The sequence below is a fragment of the Mirounga angustirostris genome, unplaced genomic scaffold, assembly GCF_029215605.1.
Source record: "Mirounga angustirostris isolate CCGP_5_RB_7025 unplaced genomic scaffold, mMirAng1.0.hap1 SCAF_3, whole genome shotgun sequence".
Taxonomy (NCBI): Eukaryota; Metazoa; Chordata; class Mammalia; order Carnivora; family Phocidae; genus Mirounga; species Mirounga angustirostris.
The window spans coordinates 111,199,031-111,215,053 of NW_026991711.1; the positions used below are offsets into that span (position 1 = coordinate 111,199,031).

The 16,023-nt window shown below is 36.7% G+C and overlaps 1 protein-coding gene across 5 annotated transcripts in view; it reads right to left on the reverse strand.

The window, feature by feature from the left end:
* ZEB2 (zinc finger E-box binding homeobox 2) overlaps positions 1-16,023 on the reverse strand; it is a 126,819-nt gene that overhangs the window by 25,560 nt on the left and 85,236 nt on the right. For 4 of the 5 annotated variants that reach the window (XM_045868920.3, XM_045868921.3, XM_064586478.1 and 1 more), the window contains 2 exons: positions 15,615-15,872; positions 10,653-10,724 (listed from right to left, as the gene is read on the reverse strand). In XM_045868920.3, coding sequence (XP_045724876.1) covers positions 10,653-10,724; positions 15,615-15,872 — 330 coding nt within the window. The remainder of the gene's footprint in view (positions 1-10,652; positions 10,725-15,614; positions 15,873-16,023) is intronic. The other variant, XM_064586477.1, reaches the window with a different exon arrangement.

Consider the following 16,023-nt stretch of genomic DNA (forward strand, 5'->3'; position numbering starts at 1 on the left):
TGACAAGGTTGCTGACATAAAATTAGTATGGGGAAAGCCATGGTAAATGCTCACTTCATATAAATAAAATATGGAATTCTAAACTTTTTTTTCTCAATTTGTTCTTTCATGTTCCTGCTCTTCATTTTTTTCACTGGGTGATCCACATCCAAGTCTATTGGTGTAAAGTGAAAACATAAAAGTTCTTCAAATTCTCTACTCAAGATGCTTATTTATGATTTCCATTTAATATTTAAGGATTGTGTCTTCCGATTTTAGATATTTTTTATTTTTAATTGTGTTTCTAAAGGCACTCAGAAAGGAATAACTTTATGAAACACTTTGCAAAGGTGAATTTTTATTAACTATTATGGTGATAGTAAATAAAAAAAATGTCTCAAGCTTAACTTGGAACTAGAGACCAAACCAAACCAAACCAAACAAAACAAAACCAAACCAAAAACCACCCTTTATTCATGGTTCATTTTGCTTTCCCATTCCACATATTACTTGTTTATCCCCCCACATGCTTAATGATATCCTCCTACATGCGTTCCACTTCTTCAGATTAGATGAAACTGTGTCATCCTGTCATAATACTCCATCCCTCACAGACCTTTCCACACAGCCGCTCCTGCTTTCACGTGTCTAAGCTCACAGAGCGCAGAGGATGGATCAACATACTCCTCAATTCACATGGCCGTTTCAAACCAATGTTCCTAAGTTATTAATTTGCAGATCATTTATTTGTTTACTCATTTATTCACCAATTCAACAAACAACCCGTTTGTCAACCATCAAGGTTGTATGAACAACGTGCCCATTTAGAGGGACTTCAGAGAAAAACAAACTTAACATCTACCCTCCAAAAACCTCCACTTTGTAACTGCAATTTTTTGAAGTCTCAGTCTTCCATTTTTGCCATCATGTTTTAGGACACTACTTGCATAGCTCAGGTAAGATGACGCTTGTCCCGTGGTCGTGTTTACCCCAGGGCTGCCAATACTATCACTCTGGGAAACTTCATGGCTCAACAGATAGTCCATGTAGGATCCTGGCTTCCGAGGCTTTTGAGTCTCTCTAACCACAGGGATGGCCACACTTTGGTACTGGGCTGAACCCAGGACGATTCCAGCTCTGCAAACCAGAGCGTGAAACCTCTACTCTCTGTTTCAACCTTCTGCCCTTGCCCGCCATTCTGTTCTTTGTTCCCCTGACGCAGGTACTTCACTGTGATAACTGGGCCCTGACAAGCCTGCCCATCCATTTCACCTGGTCTGCTTTTACTTGCCTCAGTTTACCTCGGAGCCTGAAATCTTTTCCATCCCTGCCCCTTATTCTTGTGTCATTCTTGCCTCGCCAAACGAAAATCCAGCCCAGTTTCTTTGCTCCTAGAGTATCAAAAATGTCTGAAGAAATGTAATTAATTGTAAGAAATGTGTTTCAATCTCTGTTATCCAAATAGGATCTTCTTTTGTGATGGTAATTGAATCTCCATATATTGTCCACAGCAATTACTCTAGATTTCCGTTCTTCAAGATTCCAACCCTACTCCCTTCCCTTACTGTCAACTGATCATCTCTTTTCCTACTTACTCCAAAGACAAACCTGACATGTCACATGACATGAATTCCCACATGACATGAATTCCCTGAACTACCTTAAATTCAACCAAAATCTCTATAATCATTCTTCTTTTTTCTTTTGATCTGATTGCTAATAAAGATGTGCCTCTGCCCACAGCCAAGGCTACTCCCTAAGGCTACTTCCTCACAACTCCTGATAGCTTACTTCATCTTCTACCCAGTCTCCTTTTACATTTTCAGCTTTCTCTATGCCTCACTTTTGCATGGAGCCATATTTAACAAGCCTTCTCCCTGAAGAAAACCTCTGAATTTTGCAGTCTCTTAAGGCACTTCTCTACCCTCACGTCTCCAATATTTGACCCTACGCTGTCAAAAACCCTCTGCAGTATTGGACACCTTTCACTTGAACCTATATAGCTTGTATTTCAAATAAGACATCTTCATCCACATATTGTTATAATATAATGATGATGATGATGGCTAGCAACAACTGTTTATTACGTCTAACATTGTGCTAAACATTTTACACACATTTCTTATTCATCTACCATTGTTTTACTTACCGAACTGAAGGTAAGTCCTTAATGACAGTGACCATTCGTTGTATTTTTCAAATACAAAATGTCTTAAACTTAGTAGGGTCACCCTAAGTGACTATTGGTCTGAATAGCTAATTAGGCTATTAATGATTTTTTTGTAAAGTTTGCCTTCATGTCATTATGATTTTTTTTTTGAAGATTTTATTATTAAGTAATCTCTACACCCAAGGTGGGGCTCAAACATACAACCCTGAGATCAAGAGTTGTGCTCTACTGACTGAGCCAGCCAGGCGCTCCGGGATTTTGCATTTCTTAAGGACAAGAACTATATCTTCTATTTCCTTAAAGTTTCTTTCTCGAGCCTCAGTTTAAATTCTGCACACAACAAGCACCCTGACAGAAAAGAATAAATGTAGGTATCTTAGTAAAGTGATGAACATTTTATTATTTGTTTGTTTGATTGTCATTCAGGACAAAAAGAAAAACAACATGTGATTCCTGATGCTAGTCAGTGATCAAGGAAAAGTCTTTGACAGATTTCATCATTATACACAAACACTGTAAATACCACTACATCCTCTTCTACATTTAAAAAAGGATCCTAGGTAAAGATGAAATGAAATAGAAAACTAAGCAATAAGCAATTCCTTCTCCATCTTCATATTTTAACCTCAAATGCATTGTTGGAGCAGTGAAAAGACATTTGTCCTATAGCTTGTCTGCTTGGTTCTCTAAGATGTCAAAGGAATTTAATTGGCAGAGGCTCTCAAAATTGACTGGTTAAGTCCTTCCATTACAAATTGGTTAAATATTGCATTTTTGTTTTCTAGAGAAGAAGCTAATGAGGAACTAGTGTAAAGGGAGGAAACAGTCCAGAATCCATTTATTTCTTAACGCATAAAATTGGTTTAAAGCTTACCTGTAGATACAAACTGGCAAAATAAGCAAATCAGGGTGAGCATTTAGTATATGTTAGGCATTGCATTAGGTATTTTAAAAATAATATACCATTGGGGTGCCTAGGTGGCTCAGTCGGTTAACCGTTCAACTTTTGATTTCAGCTCAGGTGATGCATGATCTCCGGGTCATGAGATCAAGCCCCACATGGAACCCCGTGCTGGGCGTGGAGCCTGCTTAAGATTCTCTATCTCCAAATAAGCCAATCAGAGAAAGACAATTAAGATTCTCTCACTCCCTCTCGCTCTGCCTCTTCCCCACCCTCACTCCCACTCTCACTCTCTCTCAAAAATAATAATAATATTAGTAATAATAATAATAATAATATACCATTTAATCCCTACAATGAGACCTTGTACATAGGGAATCATTATTTCCACTTTACTGATGTAGAAATGAATTCTTATACACTCAAGTTCATGAACTAGTAATTGATAAAGACAAAATTCAAATGCTGTTTATCTGACTCTAGACTAATCTGGAGCAACCCAAGCCAACATTTGCCTTCCATGTGTAAAAGTATTCATATATTATTCTTAAAAGATTGGAAACATGTTTAATGACTATAGTTAGAGTCAATATGCTTAGTTCTTGGACGGTAATTTTATTCTGTTCTGTAAGATTAAGAACTGAAACCTAAATTGCCCTTACCCAGTTTCTAGATATAAGGTTGTAAGGTGTTTTTCTTTTCCCAGCAAAGGAAGGAAAGATGAAGGTGGTTATTAATAGCCCTTTATAACTGGAGTGCTAGATTGTCTTTATAAATATAACTTACACACATTCAAAGAGGAAAACATCAGGGGCTTATTTGGGTCTTGATATGCACGTGGAATCGCATTAATGCTAATGATCACCAAGCACCTAAGATAGATCCTTGTTACTACCAGCACGTAGGCTTTATAATGCTCCTAAGTTTTTCCATTTCTCTAATCTTCTCAGAAAATTTTTTTTCACACTCTTAAAAATTCTACATAATAATTTTATTCTGAATTTGAATCTGATTAAAATATGGAAGGTGTAAGGTTCTTTATAAAAGGACATTCTTTGTCTTGTGTGTTAAAGCATACAATTTCTTTCATTTTTAAAACATTAAAACCAATGTAGAAATATTAAATGCAATGTAGGGAGTTGTTAATATAAATCAGGGTTAGCGATACTTCATGTTGTTATAAATCAACTTTGCTGTGCTTCTAGTCTAAAACTTTGTGGTAAAAAAAATAGTGATATGCTATACTGTTGTTCTTTGCCCTTAACAAGTTGATTTCAGGGACTTAAATCATGGTTTTGCTCTCTGAAAATACTGGACTTAATCCCCTTCACAGGGAATGTTTTCCTTTATTGTGGCTTCCTTTCTCAGAGACTATTTCTTCTCCACCAAATCTTCCTTTCTTCCTTCCTTCTTTTCCTCCCTCCTCCCTTCCTTCCTTCCTTCCTTCCTTCCTTCCTTCCTTCCTTCCTTCCTTCCTTCCTTCCTTCCTTCCTTCCTTCCTTCCTTCCTTCCACCAATCATAATGTGTACCATGTGAGTTCACTGCTGTACTGGGCACTTTGAGGCAAAGAAGGAATAGTCGTTTTCTTAAAGCAAATATTTTTGGGGCCCTTACTAAGGCTATATATATATATATTCCTTATTTAATTACCTCAACAATCCTATGAGGTAGATAGCATGATAATCTACTCCCATTTTACAGCTCATGAAATCTCTTGTGTTCACAAAATTAACTAGGTAAAATAGGTGCAAACATCATAAAGAGGAACAGTTTGACATGTTAAAATTAGTAGTGTCCACCTGAGGGCTGTGGACTTTCAGAGAAGGAAGAGATTGACATGGTTTGGGGTGTTTTAGGATGACCACATTAAGGAAATAGAATGTGAACTGGCCCTGAGGAACAGAAGGGTGAGTAGAATTTGGATAACCGGACAAAAGGGAGTGAGGGATTAGGGTCTCAAGGAACAGTATGGGCAGAGATTCAGAGTTTGATATAAATGTGATTCTTTTTTGATATTACCAAGGGATTTGGTCTGACGAGAATGGAACACTGTTGGTATGAAATGGATGACACTTAATACTGGTCTGGAGAATGTGGATTTTGCCTATGGGCACTAAGGGGCAATTAAGGATTCTTTTATTTTATTATTTTATTTTATTTTTAAGATTTTATTTATTTATTTGAGAGAGAGAGAATGAGAGAGAGAGAACACCTGAGAGGGGATGGGGTCTGAGGACGAAGCAGACTCCCTGCCGAGCAGGAAGCCCGATGCGGGACTCGATCCAGGGACTCGATCCAGGGACTCCAGGATCACGACCTGAGCCGAAGGCAGTCGCTTAACCAACTGAGCCACCCAGGCGCCCGCAATTAAGGATTCTAAGAAGGGTATTTGAACAATGATAAAAGGGTTATAGGATGAATGTGGACTGACCAAATAGAGGAGAACATGAAGGCTGGAGACTGGTCAAATGTAACTGAATTTTTCTCATTTGGGAGATTAATGAGAGATGAAAATGTCTGGTTGGTTATTTCACACCAGGTATCAAAATATGTCAACCTGGAAATATGAAAGGGAAGTCCAACTGTTGTTTGTCTCTCATTCACTCCCTCAATTTCTTTAAAAACTCTTTGTGACTTAGGCCATTCTACGATCTATAGCGATAAAATGACCAAATCCCCATACCATTTCCGTCCTCAAGTAGCTTGCAATCTAGTGGGGAGAAACATACCTGCAGGTGACTAAGTATAATATGAGAAAAAATTTATATATTCTATAAGAAGACCCTCAAAGGAATGAGTAACTAATCTTGAGCAGGAGACTGTAAGATGACTTCTGGTGGAGACGGCTTTTAAGAATGTGTATGATGCTGTCAGACTAAAAAGAATTAGTGGCTTTCTGAGTTGATGGAAAATCATAAGCAAAGGCAAAGGAGTATAAATGATAATCAGTCATTCAGAGTTGAGGTATATACTAGGAAGTGGTAGTAAAGGCAAGATGGCGCTAGATCATGAGGATGCCAACTCAACTCAAATGCCAAGTCATTCGGAAAGCAGTGGAGAAGCACAGGAAGTTGAGTATGAAGTGGTGTGGGAGATGAATTACAATCATCCATCTGCCCCCAAGTGCTAGAAAAATAACTTCTAACTAACTTTGTTAGTGTGAAGAGTGAATTAAAGAAATTAGGGATTGAAATGGAGTTGGTTACAAGGTATCATAATAGCTCAAATGAAAGATGAGGATTTAAATCAAGATAGTGGAAAAAAAATGATGGGGAGAAATAAAAGTGATATATGCTATCTGCGATAGTAGAATTGATAGTAGTTGATGACTAATTAGATAAAGTATGTAAGAGTCAAAGATGATACCATAGTTTCTAGCAGGACAGCTCCTCAGAGTGGTGAAAAACCTTCTGAGGTGAAAGTTATGTCAGGTAATTAAGATTTTATTTCCAAATCTGCCAACAGTTAGCTATGTGGCATTTTTTTACTACTGTTTCCTCAACTATCAAGATACAATTAAGAAATTGTTCTGTAGTATAACTTTCAATTTTAGAATTCTGTGATTCAATTCGACTAAACTCTTCCCATTGCTTCTTGCAGCTTTAAACTCAGCAGAGTATACTAGGAAGAAGATACTTTTAGATTCTAAAAGACTATTCTATCCATCTAGATGAACTTAATTAATTTTTGCTATTTAATAGATGTGTAGGGCTGAGAAGGAAATTCAGAGGTCTTTTCCTTACTTTTAGTTAGGAATGAAATCTGTGTGTTGAATATTCAGAGAGAAGTATTAGAGACATTGCCTTTGTCTTTCCTTCACAACTTATTCTCATTAATAACAATACATTCTGTCAGAAAATCTGCTTAACCTGTTTAGGATTTATCTATTTCAGTGTCTATTGGTTCTGCTTTGATTAGAAAAGAAAAATGGTATCTGATACTAAATCAATTCCATATTTATTCATTAAAAATATATTGAGCCTATTAATTTTAAGGCACTCCTAAATATTGAGAACAAACTGATGATTACCAGAGAGGAGGTGGGTGGAGGGATGGGTGAAATAGGTGATGGGGATTAAGCGTGTACTTATTTTGATAAGCCCTGAGTAATGTATAGAATTGTTAAATCACCATATTGTACACCTAAAACTAATATAACCTTGTACAATAAAAAATAACTACAATAATTTTTTTAAAAATTAAAAAATAAGATTGAAGGGTAAAGTTAAAACAAAATTGAGGTGCTCTTACAGGCAATATGGTAGCCTAAGAAACAATCCATGCTTTCAGAGTTTGCAATCTAATATAGAAAAGATAGCACATTAATTAACAACACACTACAGAATTGATGGCAAGGTTAGGCTTTTTGTTCAATAAGCATTCATTGGAAGAGGATATCATTGTAGGTTGGAATGGCTAGAGAAGGTCCGCCAGTAGCTGGATCTTTTAGGACTTGGGTGGAGACAAAGAGATGGTCCATTAATAAGCAATTTGAACCAGAAAAGATGTCTTATTTCAATTCCCCACGTATGTAGCAACTGAAAAGATTCTGGGGATAAGAAGCAGCAACTTGCAGTTATAAAAAATACATATTTATTCTCTAAAAGGGCAGAGTTATAAACTGAGGGTCACCAATTAATTCCTAGTTACCAAGTCCAATGTATTTGTTCAGCATTCTTTCAATTGTAGTCATCTGAATCTTTGATTGAATTGATCATTCCCTACTTTTTGAAACTTTACTTCTTTGCCTTCTGGTTGTTTAATTTTTTCTATCTTAATCTTTTTTCTTTCAATGAATTTGATTTTTCTCCCCACCCACCAGGAGCCCTGGCCTCAGCTTTCTACTTGTTTCAGTAAATACACTTTCAATGGTTAATGTCATGGTCCCATGATGTTAAATACTATCAGAATATATTTGCATCACTCTCAAATCTATGTCTTCAGCCCTGACTTCCTGTGTTTCAATTCCTCATTTCCAGTGGACATTCTCATATTCACACCCATATATAACTTTTATATGAAAATACTTCTGTCTAAAGACTAGCTCAAGGTCTTCCCAAAATTGGATCCTCCTTCTTTTTATCTAGAAATAGTAAGGACTTCCATGTTCTAAACATGCAGATGTGTAACCTTAAAGCCATTTTGATTCCATCACTCAGAGATTAAACTGATTGTTAAGAAATCACGTTGCTGATTTCACCACTGTCACCACCCCAGGACAAGTTTTTATCACTTCACACCTGAGTAACTACAATGACTTCCAGTTGGTCTCTCAAAGTCTGGTTTTCCTCCACAGAAATCACAGTAGTATAACATGACACAAACTCTTTGGTCTGGTGCTTCACATCCTCCATCAGCTGGCTTCAACTTAAATGTCCAGCTTAATTTCCCATGAATTACCTCCTAGGACCCTCTGACTCAGGCAAATCCTTTACTCACTATCCTCTGAATAGATTTCACAATTTCCTTCGTTGGCTCACACATTCTTCTGCTAGAAAGCCCTTCCTCACTTCTTTATGACCACTGAAAATATACTTAGTTCACATTTCACCTCTGTTATGGAGCTTTTCCTGAATACTCACCCAGTAAGATCTCTCCCACTTTTGTAATTTGAAGTAACTATAGTTCCTACCATTTGTTGTGTATTTACCACATATTTTTCTTACTGTTCTTTGTTTTTTTTCTCGTGTGTTAGTCTCATCGTCCAAATTAAATAATAACCATGTCTTAAACTTCCTGGCCCATCTTCCACCACAAGTACACCAATGGTGTATATAGAACATTCTCAATGAATACTTATTCATTTACTTATTGACTGAATACACTTGAACTGTAAGCAATAGTAAGTAGTAGCAGAAAAAAAGATCTTAAAGCCAGCTGAAAGCACATTCAGAATTATTTTTAAATCTTTTGAACAGGAATAATTTTTATTCATCTCATTTTAGACTTCAAGTGTAAAAAACAGCTAGGAAATTGTCACCTTGTAGGATAAATTTACTTTTGTGACACTTTACATGCCTATAAAGTTAATAAGAATTTAGGATTTATTTATGTTTGAAGCTGAAATTTAATATTTATCTTAAAAAAAACATGAAGCCATTTTTGATCCCATGAGTTGGGACATTATAGAAAGTATTGAATTTATGCTACCTCTTTATTATTATCTTCTTATATGAGGTTATTTTGTCTTGTTTCTATATTATATAGTGATGGTACCCCTGCAACATACACTATTAAACCTGGACGTATTCTTAAGAAGCAATTAGTGTGACCTATTTATTTTTCAGGTGGGGAAACTGCGTTCCAAAGAGAGTAAGTGACGTGCCCAAGGCCATGATCTAGTTACTGCCAGAGCTATACCTGAAAATCAGGGTTGATAATCTTTCCTAATTCTGTACTTTTTCCCTAATCCCACATTGCACAGTTTCATTTTTGTACCTTAAATTGACATACTCAAATGAAAGAAAAATTACAATAGTTGTTCATTATTTCTCTTATTTTACACCCAAGAAAGTGAATTAGTGCCTTGTAAGTTATTAATAAGAACATTCTAAATAGAAGCACAGCATGAGCAGTTTATGATGATGTGTATCAACACAAGGGAGATACGACTATCATCTGAATTATTCAAATTTCTAAAACTTCATAAAACTGTGACTTTTGTTCTCATTGGTGAGTTGAGTGGATACAGCTATGTGATTTTTTGTTTTGTTTTGGAAGATAACCTTACACCAGTCACTAGGTTAATATTTGTAATGGCCATGTGTAGGATTGTTTATAACACCAAAAATAATTAGCCTCATCCAGGAAAAGAGAGATAAACACAGTGTGTCAATGTACATTTGGACTGGTGACGTGAGAATGTGAGGGAAGACACCGTTCAGTTTTGGGGACGGAGCCTGGAACGTCGCAACTGTCCTGAGATCCATTCTGCAGCAGTAGCAGAGTAGAAGAAAACACTGCCTACCACTTTCCTACTGTAACTTTTTTAGCGTCATTGAAAAGAAGTGAAACTGTCAATTCTCTCTAAAGCTTTTGCCTGGACAACATAACTTAGAGGAGGCAGAGGGTACCAAGAATTAAAAGTGAAGAAAGAATACAAAGGAACTCAGATGATCGATTTTTGTGAGGAATGTTCATGGAAATTTGGTTTGTCTTCCTGAAAAAACATTTACAATCTAAATTACAGCATATCATTTGAATTCCCAATGACTGCTATCAAGTGGTAGCCAGAAGAGGCCTATTACATTCTAATTTTGAGATTATTTATGCAGTCTTTTAAAATAAAAATTACTACCAGAAATTTGCCCAACTCATGCGTTGAGAAAATTTACGTATCCAGTTCAGTTTTCTCAACCTCCACAGGCGAATCAGGGGGCTAAGAATGAAAGATATATTACATGCTGATAAAAATAAAATAAGGTAAAGTAAAGTAAAATAAAGAGGACTCCGATCTGGGACAAAAACAGGAGACTTGTAATGTCTGACTTGATCGTTACGTCATGGAGCTACAGATGGATGGGCCAGTGTTTCTCCTCCTGACTCACTAAGTCCACATGACACGGGACAAGTACGATCTCGGCGCGGTAAGCACAACTTACCTGAACTATTGTTAACTGTGGTCTGGATCGTGGCTTCCGGCCCCATAGTGTCATAGTCTTCCTTCATTTCTTCTGTGGGGGAAAATTATCTTTAGCATTTGAAAACTGTAGAAAGGCTTACTATACTAAGCATGCCAACCACAGGAACAAGGAAGATTCTTTTAAAGGAAACAGAGAAAAGGCTTGTTGTAAACCTCTGAACAATAGCTTTGTTCAGGCAACTGAATGAATCCAATAGTGCTAGCTGCACAAGAACTTATTTACTTTAAGCATTACTGCAAGCTGTGAAAAACAGAGGTGCTTATTTGGGACAAACGGAGGGCTTTTCTTCTGGTGGCGGTTCTAGTGACAAACAGGGCGAAAGATATTATTTTTTGAATACGAGTCAAAAGCAACGAAGTATTTGTACTTAGGAAGACGCATGTGCTTCTGGTAACTCTGGATGATTAGCGGACTGAGAATTTCATGCTTTTTCCCCCTTGGAGTAGCTACGATGGGGCTAATCTCTGCGGGCGTATTTTTTTAAAACCTAATTCTACATATCCAAACCTGAAATTCCCAGTTTATAAAACAAGCATCCCAGAGGTATTTGAAAACACCTGTTTCACTGTTTTATATAAACTTCTAATACATACCTTCCTTAGGCCTTTCCCTACCACTCCATAAATCTCTTTCTTCCTTATCATTTATGCTCCAGCATATAACTGTAGCCATTTTCTGAAGAAAAACATATAGATGTAAACAAGAACTCAAGGTGGTGGTGGAGATGAAAATATGTAACATCGAGTTTGAAGATTCATAGGTGATACAAGGTTATTTTCCAGAATTGCAATATTTTAAATTAGGGAGAGTTTGAAAAACAGGAGAGCTCTTGAATTTTCTGCCTCCCAAATTACAGAGCATGTGAGAGGGCAGAGCGCAGCTGACAGTTAAAAATGCTTCAAGGAAATAAATTAAACACGGACTTTAAAAATTTGTATTTTGACAATAACAATACTAATGAGAACCAACATGATCCAGGATAAATATCTCTCTGATCATCCTTTTGCTTAAAACGAGAGAAACTTTATAAATAGGACTCTGTAAATTCCCAAATTTATCCTGACCATTCTTTGCTTATCACATTCTAGTCATAATTATCTGTTAGAAAAACAGGTTCTAGCAAATGGTAGAAGCAAAATTAAAATATATGATTTACAAGTAGTCTCCTACAGCCTATCTGTTTATGTTATCAGAACTAAAAAAGCCTGGGCCTTTTAAGGCAAAATACACAGATATAAATAGATGCTAATTTAATGCTACTACCCATAACAGTCAGATGATTTGAATGGTATTTGTTTAAACCGTACAATCACTTTAAATTCGCTTCTGGCCCTGGACTTCTCTCTTATTTAAGGAATATTTTCATAGGGACATTTTGCATAAAACATTTAGAAGTTCAATATATAGCAATATTGTATTGTCAATTGTAATAATCGATCGGTTGAAAGGCTCCCTCATCTGATATTTTTATCAGTCTCTGGAAGGAATTAAATTAAGGTATTTCTGAGAAGTTCAGTACTGGCTATAAATATAGCTTTTGTGTCTTTCTTCCTCGCTCATCTCATGTGATTTCTGGTAGCCAAGAGTCAGAAGAATCATAAGTTTTCCATCTGAGAGATCAAGTCACTGAGGGGAAAACAGTTAACAGCATTTTTTTTTTTTTTTTGCATAATAGTGGTAATGTTCAAGATTTCTGCTGTACTTCCTTCCTCATTGTCATTTTCTTATGAAAAAGTAAAGAGAAGTTACAGTAGGTGGTTGCTTCCCAAATTATTAAATGCTGGGTATACATAATGTGTAGTTGGTCCTCTGTGTGCATTGCATTCTGTAGTAATACCTTAGCCATAACCCTCTTTTACCAAAGATTATGCAACCGAGATGGTGTCACTTTTGCCTAGAATGTACTTTGCTTCAATTTACTGAGCACCAACCTTTCCTTTTTTGCATTTTAGGCTCAATTTATTAAGATGAATCACTAATCCTTTTCAGGTTTGTATGTGAAAGGCTATGTATATGCCTATTTAATTAAGTTTCCTGCAAATCCATATTCAGAAGGACATGATAATCCATAGGTTAAGAATATCTCCTCTGAATTAAAGGCAATCCTGGCTGTCGTTCTGCCTCTTGCCTAACCTTAAACATTTTCCAAGACACCTCTGACTCAGCATACTGTGTCTAAAACCACATAGTATATTTGTTTTTAAAACCCTTGTAAAAGTTTGCATTTTCCAGTCACCCTTGGGATGAGGGTTTGTAAAAATAAAGAGCACTTTCTTCCTTAAGATGAAGAATCCTTGAATAAGCAGAAAGAGGCCAAGATGCAGGTGATTTATTTAAGTCTGTGTCAATGATAATGATGTCATGGTTTCCAGCACACTGTGTCCACCCCATTGTGGGACGAAAGAATGTCAAGGACAATTCTAAACACAAAACTTTGATTGTGCTGGAACCGGAAAGGCACAGTAAGAGCTCCACTGGGCTCTTCAGTTGAAAACCTGCATCCTGCAGACAAACTACAGAATGCCTGCGAGAAAGAGCAAAGGAGAGGGGGGCTTATCTCAGAGTCAAGCTATGTGCTGAGGTATGATGGTAGACAGCCAGGCACCAGGGATAAAACACTACTAAATAAAACAGCACCAGAATTAGAATTATTGTCTATATTGTGTGTTTTGAACAATAAATAAGAAAAATATTTTATCAGAAGAAAAATGTGTTATCTAAGAGTCAGGATAAACAATGAGTAGCTTTTTAAGACCAATTTCTTTTCATTAGACATCAAGGCACCACATCAGAGCACTTTTGGAACAATAAAAAAAAAGAACAATAAATCATTACTAATCATTAGAACTAGACAGGTAATAGCCGGGTAACTTTCTTGGTCCAAATAGCCAAATGAGATTAGGGATTTACATTTTATTCAATTATTGTGACTCCAGAATGCTAGTTTATTTACCATAAAGGTAAGAGCAAAGAACAGCCTGTTCATTTGTATCACAGGCAACATTAACTACAGGTGATAACAGGGTCTGTAATGCACTCATATGGATTATTGTATATGAAAACATTTAGAATTATGATCCATGACCAGCACAAAAAGCTGCCATGATCACAAACTACCACAGCTTGACATTGCTGTTTTGGCTGTTTTTCAATTATTGATCTTAATTTTTTAAAATGAAACTTTTTTTTTTTTTTAGAAGTTTGGAGCCGTACATTTGTTATATCGTTATTAATTATTCCTTTAAGGGTGGAAATTCTAGTAATTGGTCCTTACCCTTGATTTCTAGATATTAAAATTTAAAGCATCAGAACATTCATTCTTATAGCCCTGCATATCTAGTTCATTAACAAATATGAATAGCTAACACCAGCTCATTTAAATAGTATGTCTTACATGAGTTCTCGCCACACTCTGTTTCTGTCACACTGCTCCCAAGAATCATTGGCTCTTATTATACATGTAAATGGCTATCATAAAAATAAAAATTTCATTTAAGATTGTTAATGACTTCTGCAGCAGTCAGACTTCCTTTAATGATCATCCTCTGCCCCTAATTAAACGTATTTATCTTTCAAGCATCTTTGGCTGAGTTCTCCCTCATAGTTGAAAATCTAAAACCTTAAGTCTTAATGGATATAACGATAAATGTTTATGTGTGGGATTGCTGAGATCCGAGAAACCTTCACCGAAAGCAAAATTGGAAACAGAAAGAATACAAAACTTGGCATGGTAATTTAGGAAAACGAAAAACAAATACACTACACTCAAACTGCCATCGGTCTTTTTTTTTCTTTTTTCTTTTTTTTTTTTCACATTTAATTTTCTTTAGGAGTGGAAGTGCTTTTATTATCCTCCTTCCAGTATGCCAAACAATTACCCTGCCTGGGTTCGATGCTTTATAGTCTGCGACCTCACAATGGCATATAGGTAGACTCTTGCGCTTACTTACTTCCTTTCCCACCCACTTCACCTATTTATAAAAATGCTATTGTTATTTATATCGTCAGAGAAAAAAATAACAAAGTGGGATAAATCACGACAGCTGTCATTGGGTCTTGGGAATACAGATTTAAGGAGACACTATGGTTTGAACTGGAAGAGTCATTAAAAATTTTTTTTGTTTGCAAGCCACCTCACCAAGTAGAGAGGAGCAGAGGTAGTTTATGGGAATAGGATTCATTCTCTATGATTCTGTTAATCATTCCATCATACCTTAGTGATGTTTCATCCTACATGAATTTTAGACCAAGACATTTCCATATGCTGAGTGGCATCTGAAGTTTTGGTTTGAACATAATTTACCTCATTTTTGTGATAGTTGGCCTTGGGTCGGTTTTACTTCTCCAGAGATCCCCACCAAATGGCAGGAATCATTATCAAGTACTTCACTGTTAAATAATAAGAAAGCTACCTGACCAGGTGAAAGTGCGAAATCACATTTACGCTTAACAAACGGGAATGATTAGATGGTTGAATTACAGTAGAAGGTGTCAGACAGACCTTGAAATTCCATTCAATGGACAGTTAACGTGGTCTGTATTGTTCTAGAACTTCCACACAAAACTTTCAAATAGATGTTAGTTGTGAGTTTTTACGTCTGCTTCCATTTTCTGTCCTGAAAGCCTGGAGCTTGCTCACGTCATATAAACTGCACACTGTAAACGGGGTACAAAGACTTCCTGTTGTGGGTTTAAAATGTAGTTCATGTGCAACTTGCACCCAAACTGAAACATCATCTCCCCCTAAGATGTTAGGGCTATAATGTGATAACACTACCATCACCTCATAATCTGCCACCGGCTTTGGTATCTCTATTCTGCAAAGAAATATTTTAATTATTTGGTCGTGGACATTGCACTAGGTAGTCAAGATTAGTTGAAGACGGCACACGCAGGGGCCGAGGGGTGGTAGACTCTTACCTGGACCATCTACAGAGGCTTGCAGAATGTCGTTGCTGTGCCAAGTATGTTCCACTCCACCCTCCCTTAGGTCATCTTCCTCTTCTTCTCTTGGCAATAGAGCTTGGCTCACGTGTGGGGAGGACTCACGGTTGGGCACGCTAGCTGGACTCCTCTCCTGGTCCAGGGGGTTAGCAATCCCGTCCTCCTCAGCAATTTGAAGCTTGTCCTCCTCATCTGTTTCTGAACCCGTGTCCACTACATTGTCATAGTTCACCACTGAAGAGAAAGCACAGAACACACACTCTCTAAACACTTTCTTGAAAAATATCGGTCACCCCTAACTGTTTAGTTAAATGGAAAATAATTAATATTTTCATAACTTAATTACTCAGCCATGTCAGGAAAATATAATTAATATCTTTCATGT